We start from the raw sequence: 14887 nt of genomic DNA on the forward strand, positions 1-14887 counted from the left end.
GGGGACGCTGTAATTTATGGGGAGGCTGCGTGTGACCTTGCATGCGTCTGCTCGAGAGAACCGCGGCTCCTTCCCCGCACAAGCCCCGCTTTGCATCCACATGATGAATTTAGTGCTCCCGAAAGGACAGGGAACCGAGCCGATTGGGTGTGGGGAGGGGAGAAAAAAAAAAAGATAATAATTCGCAGCCTGCAGAAGAAAAAAACACTGAGATTTTTGTTCCTCTTTGACCGGTATTTCCCTGTTTACGGCCCTGCACGCCGGACGCCTGCCTTTATCAGAGCAGAAAGCGGTCCGTGGCCACGGAGCCGGAGATTTCATCCTCCGCGTTCTCGCCGCGTTGGCATCCSCAGCCGGGACACGTCGGAGCGGGGCAGCTGGACCGATGGCCACGGCCGTGCTCCAGCCCACCCACCCGGGCACCCACCCAGGCGCTGGCTGAAGCCTKTTTMATTTTATTTTGTTTTGTTTAAGTGGAAACAAGCTTGCAYCGCAGCCTCGTGATTGGCTCCTGCCGAAATGGCAGCTTCGGGCTCAGTTGGCTGAATTTGGGCTTGTTGGRTTTTTTACTGCAATCTGTTCACTTATTTCCCTTCCCAGCACCGATTGGAAGCGAAACTCCTGTAAAGCTGCGGTCAGGCTGTGCCCGTGCTGGGGGACGCTGTCAAAGGCTTGCTGGAAACAGCACGGGGTGGGGGGTGYCCCCTCTGCATTTCCTCTGTAGCTGACTGACCGAGATGAATATCTGTATCAATTTTAATGGAAAAAGATGGGGGGGAAATTGCATTCAGAAGAGGAAAGGTTGGAGGGAGCCCCTCTGCTTGCAATGTGCTGTGACCGCACGCCCCAAATAAATAACCCCGGGAGGAAGGGGAGCTGGCAGGTGGGTAAGGCCCCAAGTCTGAGCTGCATTAGGAGCTGGCAGGGACGCCCTGCAAGTAAATCACCTGGATGAGAGATATTTTTAAATACAAGTTGTCCTTGCTGCTTGGCTTTGCAACCTTTATGCTGCCAATGGGAGTCACAGCCTGCAAGCTTTAACGCTTCTGTCTCTGGCAGGAGCTTGGGGTGCTGAGGGGGACACTGCTGGGGACAGCGGGWCCCCACCATGCCGAGAGCATCAGTGTGGGCTGGGACACTGTGCTGTTCCCAGCCTGTGACAGCTGGGTCCCAACTGACCAGGCAAAGCCCAACGTCTTGGGGTGGCTGAGCCAGCTGTCCTGCCCTGGCTCCATCAGCCTCCCTGATGTCAGACAGGAGGATTTATATGTATTTTGGGTACATTTTTATAGCTGGCACCTGTGAGGCCAGAGGCAAGCAGGGATAATAAGCAAAGGGRCCCTACTGTGAGGGGCTGGGTCGGTGGCGTGGGCACAGAGAGCTGGTCTGGGGAGGGGGGAAAGAGGCACAGCAACCCCTGTGCACAGTGCTTGGGTCTGGGACTGGGCAGAGATCTGCGCCCGGCTGGTGGCTGCTTTTGGAGCTGGGGCAGGAGCCGCAGCTCTCACAGCCCGGGGGGGTGGGGGGGCCCTGAATTGGGTGCATTCAGCACAGCACAGCTGGTGTGGGCTGCGGGGCGGGGGGGCCGCAGTTGCTCCTGACACTTTTGCCTCTGAATGTGATGATAAACTCCCTTTCCCGATTAGCGCTGATCCCTCTGCCTCCAAAACAGTTGGCCCTAATGAACATACGGCCCAACAGCTGTAAGCGGTTATACATATGCATGGATATATATATTTATCCCCCCCCAGCCCATCCATATATACTGGAGATCACAGCTGTTGCTATTCTTCCTTGCAATGCAGATCAGACGCTCTCTCTCTTTGGAGTCTTACTTGACCTATTTTGCAGGCGCAAGATTTTTTGTGATGATGATTTCCCCAGTTGGTGCTTTTGATTCTGCCTGAAACATCTTGATTGAAGGCAAACAATGGCAGCTCCGGCAGCCGGCAGCGCCCCGCACCCACGCGCCGCCCGGGCCCCGGCAGCCGCCACGCGCCGGGGGGGCCCCGGGATGGCCCCGGGATGGCTCYGGCCCACRGTGGCTGCTGGCCGGTCCACCCTGACCCAGCTCCTCCGATGGACATGGCTCTGCCACCTGGGCCATCGCCTGGGCCATCCAACTGCACCTCGAGGCTTGTGCTGGTGTCCCCATCCTCTGCCCGACTGTCCCCTGCTCAGCCCCAAGCCTCTTCCCACCAGCTGGAAACCGCCCCACYRCCCCAAAAYCTTKCAAATCWGGTGGTGATGCCCCTYGGGGTCCCAGGGATGTCTTAGCYGTAAGRCCAAAGGGGGAGATGGTGCCAGAGCTGGCAGRGATGTCAAAGCCCCAATGGCTTCTGCATCCTTCAATGCGGCATTCCATGGGTGATGGAGACCTTTGAAGTGTTTTTCCCAGTGACCCCCAGCCTCTACTCGCTGCTTAATGCAAAATTCTGGGGCTGTGAGGGAGCCTCCACTGTCTGTACAGCTCCCCTCCATCCACACAGGGTGCCCCAAAGAAGGGCCCCAAAGCCACCGCATCCTGGCAAGGAAAAGCGGCCATCCGGGTGCACACAAAGCCATTTCTTGTTTGGCATTTTCATTTGAAGTGTGTCCTTCATCTGGGTTTCTACAGCAACTGGGAAATTCCTATCCTGGCCCAGCTGGAGGGAGTGAAGCAGCCGGGGGAGCAGAGCAGGAGAGCAGGAGGTGAGGATTGAGGCCGGGAAGGGAAGAAGCCAAAAATAAGTTTTTTGAGAAGTGGGGCTGCACTTGGTGCCTCCATCTTGGGCCCAGGGCTGCTACAGCCAGGACAGGAATCCAACCTTGTCCCTGTACCTGTGTCCCCAGAGGCAGTGCAGCCAGCTGGGGTCAAATCAGGCGGTGTAGAACAACAGCTTTTAGAGTCCCTCCAGGTGAGGAGTAGTCTGCTGTGTCCCACCCTGGTCAGCCCTGGCAGGCTGCATCCTCTGAGCCTCTGTGCCAGCCTGGGTTAAAATGAGTGAATTACCTTAGAAACACACTTTTCTTAAAAGAAAGCAACAAACCCCAATGAGCCACCAGWGGTTCATCTTAGGCAGTGAGTCTCTTCATTTATTCATTATGAGATAATACCCAAATCTGGCTAATTAATATTCCTGCATATTTTCCAAAGGCTGATGAGGTATCTTAAACATCTCACAGAGAGGAGCTTTCATATTTATAAGGTTGATGTGCAAACTTAAATTGACACTGTCTAAATATACCCTTCATGTTTAAGCACAGGGCTTTCACTCCCAAGGCGCCGGGGGCATTCCCGGGGTGCACACCCTGGCTGGAAGCGGGACCTGGGGCTCAGTGGGTGGGACAGCTGCCCAAAAAGGCTGCTGTGAGGCAGGGTGTGATGTTGTGTGGTCCACCTTTCCACAAGGATGTGGGATTTCTGTTTGCTTTGGTAACGGGAACAGAGTGCAATAGGCACTGACCCCGTGGTGGCTGTGGGGTCAGCGGTGTTTTGGGATGAGGGATCAGTGTGAGCACCCGCACGGCCGGACGTGCTGCCGAGTACCAGGGCAGGGCCTGCAACTTCCTGTCGAAACCCTTTTCCAAGGTTAAAAATAGGACTTGGTTGCAAACTGAAAGCCTGGTTTGCATTCGCCCTCATTATGTTGATTACTTATTTACATGTATGCAAATGATGGAAAAGGCAGTGGCTCCTCCACCTGGGGACCCCATGGCACAGGAGAGCCTGAACCCCAATGGGTAAATCTCTGCCGAGGGCTGGACCACGGGACTGTGCCCCTTCCCAGGCTCACCCTGAGAGTGAAGCACCAGCCCCTCGTCGCGCCGATCCGAGGGTGGAGCTGCAGCCCCGTGCCCAGAGTGCAGTGGCCAGTGGCACAGTGGTCACAGCAGCCATCCACATCCCTGGGACCCCAAGGGGCATCACCMCCTCTCCCCTCACCCTGCTCTGCCAGATGCGCGTGTCCGGCTCCAGCTGTTCCCCATCAGCCTCCCCCGTGCAGCACCGCCGGCCCTGGGATCCTTTTTCCATCAGGCCCCACGTCCTTCATCAGACACCAATTTGGTCTGGCCCAGCTGCTCATTTTTCTTTCCGCCGTGTGACATGTTTTCACCTGGCTCCTAATCCGTCTCTTTCCATTCACAACTCGAGCTGTTTATGGATGTGCCTCTGCTCCCCGTGCTTTCCCCACCCCCTGGACAGAGCCATCCATCAACAAAACCCCGCTGTGCACCCGAGCATCAGCGCTTCCCCTCCCAGGACTCCGTTATCCCAATGGGGCCACGGTCACACATTCCTCCTGCTGCTCCATGGGATGMCCCCACGGGACCATCGCTTCCCTCCTCACCACCAGAGCTGGATGGCACTGATGGTGCTGTAGGGAGSTGGGGCACCCAGAACAACCGGGGACTCTTCCTGGATGCGGGAGCAGGAGAGGGGCTATGGCCCCTCTGCTCTGCAAGGGGCACCCCCTGTTTGGGGCTGGTCCCTCCAGTGAAGGCTTGGGGTGGGAGAGAGTGGCCCATGATGGGGAGAGTCCTAAACTTTTGGGGGTCATCCTGCAGGCTGGGGGCAGTGCCTGTGTCCCCCCATCAGTGGGTGACAAATACTTTAGTATCAGTCCAGRCTGGCAGCTGTGCTCTCACAGGAGGAGGCAGCTGTGCCGAGGAGGAAGAGGGTGATGATGAGGAGGGCAGCTGGGCAGTCAAACTGGAGGCACCAAGCACAGGGGCCAGGGCTGGGGAATACCCTGGAGTGGGGGTGGCCCTGGCTGTGCATCAGGGACACSTCCACAGGGAGGGATGTCACTCATCTTGCCTGTATCCCCACCCTGGGTTCTTCCAAACCCCCCAGCAGCCGGCCCTGCAACACGGAGGGGTTTGCATCATGGGGTCCTTGCRGAGGTTGGGAGCATCCTGCTCCCTCCTGCCTTCCTGGGGTGCTTTGCTTGAGAAGCAAACTCCCAAATATCCCAACGGATTGGGGGTTTCTTGAAGAGCCTGAGCAGGACAGGGTTGGGAATATCCCGGCAGGACAGCAGGGCTGAGCTGCCGGGCTCGGCAGCCTGTGTGTACAGGAACACACGGGCAGGAGGTGCTGGCTCCCCAACCCAGCACTGCCTGGGAAGTTGTCCAGGACTGTGCTGCCACCTCTCTTGGGATGTAATGGGGGGAGTTAGTGAGAGGGTCCCCCTCCCTCAGACCCACTATTCCCCTGTTTCAGCTTACTGAGACTCTCCCCTTCCCACTTCCCACTTCGGCAGCACAGGGGGAATCCAAACCGGAACTAAACCAGGGGTGTTTTGCAACGAACACAAAAATAAAGAAAACCAAACCCAAAGAGAGCAATCGAAAATCCCTCCTGTCTCTAGGACACTGCTTTATGAAGTCAGCCTCATTTTCCCCAGATGAAGATCATCCCTGTACAGCACCAGCCAGGCCAGCCCACAGCCCCGCTACACGTCCARGACAAAGGTTCCTCCTCACCCTTCCCAGCCTTGGCTGAGCACAGAGGGTTCCCGAACGAGCCCGGGGTGCTGCCAGCACCCACAAAGCCCCGGGGGCAGAGGAGCCTTAGGCAGGGATGAGGGCTCAAGGGCTCGGTGCTAGGGCAGCAGCATGGCCGGAATGGTGGATGCTGGCAGTCAGGAAAGCTGCTGTCCCCGACCCAGTCCCCGTCCCACAATGGGGATTGTTCTGGAGCTMCAGGCAGGATGCGGCCCGGCCGGCTCCGTGCCTGACTCACATCCTCGCCGCCTGGGAGGGAGCTGCTGGAGAGCCACATCTCCARCACACCTTCCCATGGGGCTGGGGCACGGGATGGGCGCTGGTGGGAACCTCCTTCACATCTGGGACCCACTGCCGCCCATTCCCGAGCTGCTCCCTCCCCAACAGCCCCTCCACAAAAACCCCGTCACGGTCTGGGCTCCTGCGGGACCGGGGAGCACAGTGCTCCAAAAGCAGGTTGGAGCCTCCCGCCGGAGCTGGCGTTCCCGGGGGAAGAGCTGCAGCAGAGCGAGGCGTTTGCACTAAGTGATCACATTTATTTGAATATTTTGCGTGTGTGTGTGTTTGTGTGTGTGTTTGTGTGTGTGTGTGTGTGTCTAAAATCGGTTACAGAATAAATACCTGTGCCTTATAGCAGGAAGTCCACTTTTTTTTTATACAAAGTGCTTGTTACAGGAAGTTGCATCAGCGATATGCAGGAGGGGGGGTGCGTTTCGGCTACGCTTCCCCTCCTGAAAACTAGAACAGATTTTTTTTTTATTTATTTATTCATGTTTTTTTTTTAAAGTTTCTTTTCCCTTTTTTTTGTGCATTAAATTTCCTGCCATTGTGTATTTACAAATCTCTGAAAGAAGGAAAAAAATGCCAATATGCATGAGAAGTGGCCTTTTAACACAAAAAAAATCAGCCTTTAAAAAAAAAAAAGGTAACAAACCCAGAATCTACAAGTTTCATTTCATACTGAATCAATGATAGATTTTTTCTTTTTTTTTTTTYTTTTTAAAAAGGGAAAGAAAGGGGTGGGGAAAGGGGAAAAACTGAACCAAACCAGAAAAAATGAACTCGGAGAAATAGAAAGGGAGAAGGTGCCATTGTCCCTTCTGAAGTTTTCCAAAGGCAGAGAGGAGCGAGGAAGAGCACAACGCGCAGACCCAGATGTCCGACTGAAATCCCCATCAATTTCTTCTCGGTAATTTCTCCCTCGTGTTTACCCAGCGAGGGGCAGGAAGGACTTCCAAAATTAAATTAAAAAAAAGGCATTAAAATGAAAAAAATTATTATTTCATTTTTAAAGGATTAAAAAAAAAACAAGAGATATGATAGAACAACCCTCCCCAAAATCCTGGAGGGGCGTGAGGCAGGGAAAAAATCGGGTTTGATTTAAAAGGGGTAAAAAAAAAAATAAAAAGGAAAGCCAAACCAAACCAGACTTTTCTCTCTGAACACATCATCGCGCGGTACTCTCCAGAGAGTGTGACGGTTAACTGGTGACGTAGTGTTTGGCCGATGGCTGGCCATAGACCCTATAGAAATCCTGCCGCCCGTGCTGCTGGGATGCGTCAATCCATTCCCTCACGGCAAGTCCCGGGAGCGACTGGGGGACGGCGGGGGCGGGCGGCAGCGGGTGCGAGTACTCCTGCGACGAGACTGTCCAGGGGAAGTGCCCCGAGCGCGGGTAGGGCTGGTGCCCGCTGTGGTTGGACACCGAGGAACAGTAACAGTTATCCACGGAGCAGACGAGGATTTTGCGCCCGCCGTACTGGGAGAGCACGGACTGCTGAGATGACGTGGTGTTGGGGTAGTGAGATGGGTTGAAGACGGAGCCCGAGTGCACMGGCTGCGGGCCGCTAGGAAGTCCAACTATGTGCTGTGTGGAGCTACAAGGCACCATGGCTTGTGCGGACTGCCCCTCGCCAGCCGAAGCRCCCTGGCTCATGTACTGGCTCGCCACAGTCCCGGATGATGGCTCGAGGAAGCTGCCCTCGGGAAAGGCGGTGGAGTGCTTGCGCTTCTCCGCGCCGGAGTTGCTGACGGTGCAGGGGTACATGGGGATACTCTGCAGGAAGGGGACGGGGGTGCTCAGAGGACCTGTGGAGCCAACAGCAGAGGGAGATTGTATTAAGCACAGCAAGGCACAGCTCCAGGGTGCCCCGGATGCTGATCTGAACCCGCAGCGGAGCCCCGAGACCCACACTCCAGCCCCAGATGAACAGAGGGTGCCCCAGCCCGCCCCACCAGTGGCAAACCGAGCACCAAGCCCTGTGCAGGTGGACTCGCAGATTCAGTTCTGGTCCCTCGCCAGCGGGCTTGGAGCAGCCCTGGGCACTGYTCTGCAAACAGCTCGTGAACACAGCCCCTAACAGGAGAACAGTGGGACAGCCTGGGGGATAAACACGAATCCCTAAGGAGAGAGCACTGGGAAGCCTCCTTAGGTCATGATCWGCTCCCAGGCATTGGCTGGGGGCTGTGGGGCCATGACAGCCCCTGGCTGTCCCTGCCCACATGCTGACCCCCTTCTTTCCACTGACTTCTCCTGGCAATGGCCAACCCCGCAAAAAGCCCTGTATTTCAAGGTTTTGTGTAACCCCAGAACACAACCCTTTCACAAGACAAGGAAAATGCCCTGGGGAGAGTCAGGAACTGGCTTTGTGACTCTCCACGCCCYTGCTGACTGCAGAGGGGCTCCCAGGGGTCCCTCTCCTAACAGCTCTCTCCACAGTATTGTACTGGGATCTGCAGGGCAGCCAGCTATGGATACATGGGTAGTGAGGTCCCGTGCCCCCGCACCCCTCAGCCCCCAGGTTTCACCCACCTTCCAGCAACTTCCTCAGCTGCTTCTCCTTCTTGGCGATCTCGTTCAGGAAGAGCTTGGAGTTGAGATGGCCGATTTTGGGTGGGGGCAGGCTGCCACCTGTACAGTTCTGAGTCCTGTTGGGGATGGCAGGCAGAGGGTTTTGAGTTACAAGGCAGACTCAGGAGAGGGACAGCTCCTTCCCCCACACCCTCCTGGAGCCAAAGMCCCTCCCTAGGGTAGAGGACAGAAGGGAGCTGGCTGTCTCTGGCAGGCAGGACCTTCCCTGTCCAGCTTTGCTGTGAACATCCCCTGCCAGGGCACACCTCCTGCAGACCTTGTCCCCACAGCATGGCCATCCCCCCCAGCTCACCTCCTCTCACCTTGTCTCTGCCCAGTGGAGCTGGACCAAGCTYTGCACCCAACCCAGCTGCACCCACCCTCTGCTCTTCCACAAGCTCATCACTGTGTTACCCCTAGTYCTGATTCAATGGCTGCACAATGGGATCTTTTCGTCCTCCCAGAGAGGGAAGCTGAGGCATGGCACGTGCCTCTCCCAGACCCTGTAGCATCCCTGGCCCCGGTGTTCCCCTGGACATTGTGCTGCTGCCACCCCTGTGGACACGAACACACCCTTTCACCCAAACACGTCTGACCCGCCATGCTTACCTGTCCATCAAGATTTTCACAGACTTGGTGTTCTGRAAGTGGAAGAAGAAGCTCTTGTCAGTAAGGCCAGTCTCTGCCATGGTGGCCAAGTCCCCTTTCAGTGTCAGCTTCYGTGGCTCCCCAGGAGGGGACAGCATGACCATGGGCACTGAGCCCCCTTCCCCCTTCAATGGGCTGCTCCAGCCCCATCTCCAGCCGTGGCACCTCCTTATTTGAGGCCAGCCCTGAGCCTGCCCCACTCCTCCTTGACTTCTCCCWTTGCTGAGCCCTCTAGAGGCATCAGCCAGCTCTGCTAATGTCCCCATCCGCCTCCCCACCACACCCCATGCCTCCCCGATTCTTCCTACACAACCAGACCTCTCCAGAGCCCCTGTCCCACCTGTCTTACCTTCATGAAGTTGATGTCCTCAGTTTTGTCGAACATGACCTGGACAGAGCTGAGGAGCTTCTTGGCCTCCTGCATGCGCTCATTGAGGTGCAGAACCTGGGCTGCATTCTCATTGCAGAACTTGGCCTGGGCCTTGTCCAGGATCTCCATGGTCTTCCGCAAGTCCTCATCCAAGATCTGGTGCATCTTCTCGTACTGCAGGCGCACCTCGTCCTTCAGCTGGCTCACCTTCTCCTGGGGAGAGGAGCAGGGTCAGGCCCTCTGTGCCCTCCAACCTCTTCCATGATGTCCCAGGACACCTGGGTCCTTTCCCAGCAGTGGAGAATGCAACCCGAAAGCTGCACCCCAGCTCTGCTTTCCTGCAACACCCAGACAGATCAAACCCTGCTGTMAGCTGCCACATGGGACTTCTACGTGCCAGAGACCCAACTGGGACACTGTGAAGGTTTGATTGCTTCAGCAGATCCCTGCACCTACTTCCTGGGGTCTGTGTGGGGATCACCTGCAGAGWCATAATGCCAACCAACAACCTGCCACACCACCGACAGAGGTGTGTTCCCGTGAAAAATCCCACCCATCCCCATCTGCATTCCCTTTCCCATCTTCATTCGCATTCCCAGCCTCACCCCAGGCTGGAGACACTTCATGCTCTGGGAGGCCAAGGGGCTTTAAGGACCACAAGCGCTCCCTTCTTGGGAAAGGCTGTGCTGAGCTGAGGGCAGGATGGGCCATCTAATATTCAAGGACAGCCTTGTTCCTCACCTCTCAAGTCACCCCAGGACCCATGAGGCCGGGCAGCTCCAAACACATTTTGTCTCCCAAAACAATGACTGCCAAGACTGAAATGGAGGCAGGAAGTCTGTCTGGCTACTCCTCCCCTGCATGACTGCCTTTCTCCCTACCCTCCTGACTCCTRTGTCCCAGAAGCCTGTCCCCATCGTGCCATGGGGTGACAGTCCCTGGGACTGGCCATGGCAGGGYGAAGCACTGGTTACCTCGACGAGCCGCTTGTCTGATTCCAGCTTGTAGAGCTGCTCTTCGATGTCCTGCTCCCGCTCCTCCAGGCGGTCCTGCTGCTTCATCAGCATCTTCTGCAGAGATGGGAGAAAGCAGCAATGTCAGAGCCCAGTGGCCACGAGTGGCAGTGAATGTTGGTGCTGCCCACACTGGCTCTGCCCACGCGGTTCAGGAGGGACAGTGGTTTCTCCCAGCAGGATGCCACTGCCAGGCTGAAAGCCCACGCGCAGCTTGTGGAGCTGGAATCCTCATGGCACAATGGCAGAGGGGCTGTATTATTGCAGGGTTGGGTCCCCTGCATGGGGGCAGCCCCTCAGGTAACTTTGTGCAGCCGAGTCAGTGGGGTTGGGTCAGGGCCAAGCCCTGGGGACTTGGGGGGACGCAGAGAGGCTCATCTCCCACTAAGGCAGCACCATTTTGAGGCCCATCACCCACCGCCAGCAGGCTCCTGYGAGACATCACCACCTCCCTCGCGCCCCCGTACGCCACGCCAAATCCGTTCTCCCTTCCCCGCCTCCATGACAAGCCCCAGAGCCAGTGTCAGCGTAATCTGGAGGGACAGAGTGAGGAGGAACGGGGCCTCCCCCCGCCACACTGCCAGCCCCCAGCCCCACTCCTTGGGGCTGGGCCTGGGCCATCCRCCGAATAACTGGGACAAAACCTTATCTCCAGCTATCTGTGGGAGCRCCTCGCTCCTGCGTGCTTCCCAGCCAGCAGAAACACACTGCCCGTGAGAGAAGGGCTCCATCACTATCATCAGGAGCAGGGCTTCCCAAAACTCCCCTCAAAATCAACTCCAAATACTTGCCCTTCATGTTAATATTGAGGGGCAAAGCCAGGACACCGGCGTGGCAAGGAGAAGGGCTTTGCCCGGCACAGAGACGCGGCGTTAGAGACTCAGCGACGGGGGCGAAATGGGAAGAAACCGGCAGCGAGAATGAATTTCGAGGGGATTATTGCTATTATAAACCGCCACTCGGGAATTTATAATCAAGTAATTAATTCCTGGACGAGGCGGGAGGGGGAGGGTGGCAGAGGCGCTGCCGGGATTAATTGCATTGCAGGGAAAGGCTGTCACCTCCGACTCAATTCAGGAGCAGGAATGCGAAGCCTCCTCCCTCCTGTTGTTTTTCTTAAGGTCTCGGGCACCTCCAGCCTTACTGTCGCTGGGCTCCTACCACTAATAATAACGAGGAGCTAAAAAAACCCAGCTTCCCACTCACAGGCACACTCCACATGCATGCCCGGGGCCCACGCGTGTGCACCCAGCCAGGCACATGCAGACAGACACACAGACAGCACATCCACTGAAACAGAGCCGAGGGGCAGTCACAGCAATGCAGAGCCCTGCCCAGAGGGGGACATTTGCTGCAGGTGTGTACAGAAACATAGGGGCCTGCAGTGCAAGGGCATCAATGGAAGCATCCACACCAAGAAAGATTTGAGGCATATATTAAAAATCTCCTTTTTTTCCACTGTAAACCGTTTGTTATTTGTGCTGCTGCAGCATCAGGAGGCTGCAGTCCGCTCCCAGGTTAAACACGGTGGGAACTGAACTCTGGGGAGTGAGTGCAACACTTGCTTGAACCTTGGAGAACTCAGGGTGCAGACAGAATGGTGTCCCAGGTCCTGCACCAGCAGCCAGGCCTAAGTGAGGGGCTGCTGGGGACATCTCTAGGGGCTCRGACAGGGTTTTGGGTCCAGCATCAGGCAGAACTGTGGGGCAGGTGGGCAACAGTCCCATGCAGCCAGGCTGAGAAATGCAGGCAGCAAGCAGGCTCCAGGCCTCCAGAGAAAGAGATGCCTTCCAACATCTCTGCTCGCAGGAGGCCAGTTGCATGTGGGAGTTGGGCAGGTTGTGCAACCCAGGCTGAGCTGCTCACTCCCTACGCTGGGCAGCCAAAGGACACAGCGAGCTCTGCACWGAGCCCTTCCCTGCCCCTCCCTCCCTGCTGCAGATACACCACCTCCACCACGAGCAGCCAGACCCATCCACACCAGCCCACCACGAGGATGGCCAAGWCTAGCCGGGCTCCCAGGAGCAGCCCAATCCTCTGCCTGACTTCCCTGTGTGCCAGCTGGGACAGGAGTGGGTAAAAAACACAGCACAGGATGCGAGCCTGACAGCTCGCTGGGCACAGAGGCCAAATCCCCACTGCACTCTGCTGTACCCATCAGGTATTTGACACACCCGAGGCAGCCACTGCCCTCCCCCSCAATGCTGCTGGGATGCTCTTGCAGGGGAAGGAAAGCAGGGTTTCCTATTGCTGGCAGATGCCAGGCAGGCAAAGGCCACCCTGCCAGCCCCACTGGTGTGAGGGTCCCCCGAGGGAGGCACCGAACAGCCCCGGACACGCACGTACCATCGCCCTGCAGCTGCCRTGGCAGAGCTGCCAACCTTTGTGTTTTGTAACAAACCTCAGACTGCTCTGATCCTGGATYCATACAATTATGTGAAATCACAAATATACACATAAACATATATAGAAATAATGTTTTATACATATAAATAAATTTAATATCCCATCACAGCTGGAAAAAGTCACCAAAATCCAACCTAAAGCTATAGAAATCAGAAAGAATAAAGGACATGCAACACTTTATTTAAACCTCACATTTGAGCCACTCTCTTGATTTTAGGGTGATTTAAAAACTGTACATGCCTGGGATTGCAGTGGAATGGGAGGGTTTTTCACCCACGGCAACAAAAATCTTAACAAGACACAAGGGTATGAATTACCCCTTCCGGCACCAAGGGGCAAAATTTCATTGTCTGTGCAGCACAGGCTGAATTCCTTAGGTATTTTGAAAAKGAAAATATATCCCTTCCACTTCCATCCCCTCCCAAATCTGGTATTTCTGAAGTCATGAACTCCTCCTCCTCCAGGATCAGAATTTCTCGGGGTAATTTCTCRTATTTCATGCATGACCTTGATGCTGGGAGAAGTGAGGCTCCCTCCGTACAGGCACCCTTCCCAGGATATGAGCAACTCTGATCCCAGTTTGTCTTTTCCGAGACACGTCGCCAGTTTGCGAAACGCATGCTAAGAATGCTTCTTATTCCAACACCAGCTGAGAGTGAATTCATCTCATTAATTAATAAATTAATCGTTGGCTGGGCTAAGTGGCTGGTCCATCATCACCCTGTAGGCCCCAGTGAGTCAGGGCTAGTTCATGGACACCAGCTTATTCTGCAGGAGATGAACATCATCTCCCCACTCCTCATGGAACAAAAGAAATGGTGGGTACTAAAGGGCTGAGCCCATACAGGGAGTTGGCAAACATGCCATCAACCCTGCACAGGGGCTGGACCACCAAAGGTGGAAGGACAAAGGAGGGGAAGCCAGCCTTTGCTTCCCTTCTGCAGCTTCACAAGCCTTGGATGTGTCACACACATGGGCCCAGCTCAGCACCTGGGAAAGCCCTCACTGCAAATGGGCGAACTGGGGTGTGGGAAGGAGCTCACACCCACCCAAGGGAGCAATCCTCCCAGGCAGGGAGCAATCTGTGGGCAAAATGTGTCCCTGGCTTGTCTTAGGCTGGTCTCACCACTGTCCACTCCCAAAGGGCAGAGCTAAGCYTGTGGTCCCTGCTGAGCCAACGGTAACAGCAGATTATGCCCCTGGCCCGCCTGATGCCCAGCACTCCCCTCATCCCCCTTCTGCAGCCCCCAGCAGCCCATTGTCCTGGGGCCAGCATCAGGGCAGCAAAATCCCATGACATTCCCCAAGGTTTTGTGTTCTCTGAGACTGGTCAGGGCCCTTGTGTGCCTTCCAGGGACAGCTGGCAGGGGAGAGCCTGTGGCACCCCTTCCCTGGGGGCACGAGTGCTCACCAGCCCCTGCCCAACTCCCAGCAGGATCAGGAAGGAGCCTGGCTGCTTTACCAGAAGCAGAGCAGTGCCCCATGACCTGCTGAGCTGCTGTGGTTTTAAACAAGAGCTGGAGCAGTGAAAAGCCTTACTGTGTTCATAGGGCAAATGGAGCCCATGCAGCTTCTCTGATGTCTAATATGTGCTGTGCATCCTTCAGGGCCATTCACTTTGCAAAAGCAACCAAGTGCCACCACAGTGACCTGTGGGATCCTGGCAGGATGCTAATGCCCAGTAAACTCTGCTGAAACTGTCTGTGGGTTTGGAGGGTACCATAGCAGGACAGGTGGACAAACCACAGGAGTGCACAGCCCTCGGTCCCGTAGGAAAGCGGGGGAGCAGAGAGTCAAACTGCCCCACAGAGCACCTTTAAGCACAGCTGGACGGCTGGCCCAGGACAGGCTCGCTTCTCTGCCTCTCTCCTTCCTCCTCCTCTGTGCCCGGGCCTTCCCCTCGCCGCCAAATCCCAGTCACTGAGTGAATAAGGACATTGTTTGCAGTCACCGGAAAGCCAGAACGGAGGGAGCAGCTTGGAGCGYGAGGGGAAGGAAGGGTGAGGAGGAGGAGGAAGGTGGAACCGGAGCGAGGAAGCCGCAAAGGGCAGATGCCTGTTGTGGGAATGGCTCCAGACACCTGCAGCTCAGCCCGGGGACTGGGATCAA

At 56.1% G+C, this 14887-nt stretch overlaps 1 protein-coding gene across 1 annotated transcript in view; it reads right to left on the reverse strand.

Annotated features, from left to right (window-relative positions):
• Window positions 1-6005: 6005 nt before the first annotated feature.
• The window catches only part of TRIM8 (tripartite motif containing 8), a 29119-nt gene continuing 20237 nt past the window's right edge, over window positions 6006-14887 (reverse strand). The window contains exons 3-7 of the mRNA XM_057379780.1: window positions 10334-10429; window positions 9339-9572; window positions 8951-8982; window positions 8303-8418; window positions 6006-7578 (exon numbers count right to left, since the gene is read on the reverse strand). Coding sequence (XP_057235763.1) covers window positions 6971-7578; window positions 8303-8418; window positions 8951-8982; window positions 9339-9572; window positions 10334-10429 — 1086 coding nt within the window. The 3' untranslated portion in view covers window positions 6006-6970. The remainder of the gene's footprint in view (window positions 7579-8302; window positions 8419-8950; window positions 8983-9338; window positions 9573-10333; window positions 10430-14887) is intronic.

The sequence above is a fragment of the Malurus melanocephalus genome, unplaced genomic scaffold, assembly GCF_030028575.1.
Source record: "Malurus melanocephalus ecotype Western Australia unplaced genomic scaffold, MMel_1.1 scaffold_12, whole genome shotgun sequence".
Classification (NCBI taxonomy): Eukaryota; Metazoa; Chordata; class Aves; order Passeriformes; family Maluridae; genus Malurus; species Malurus melanocephalus.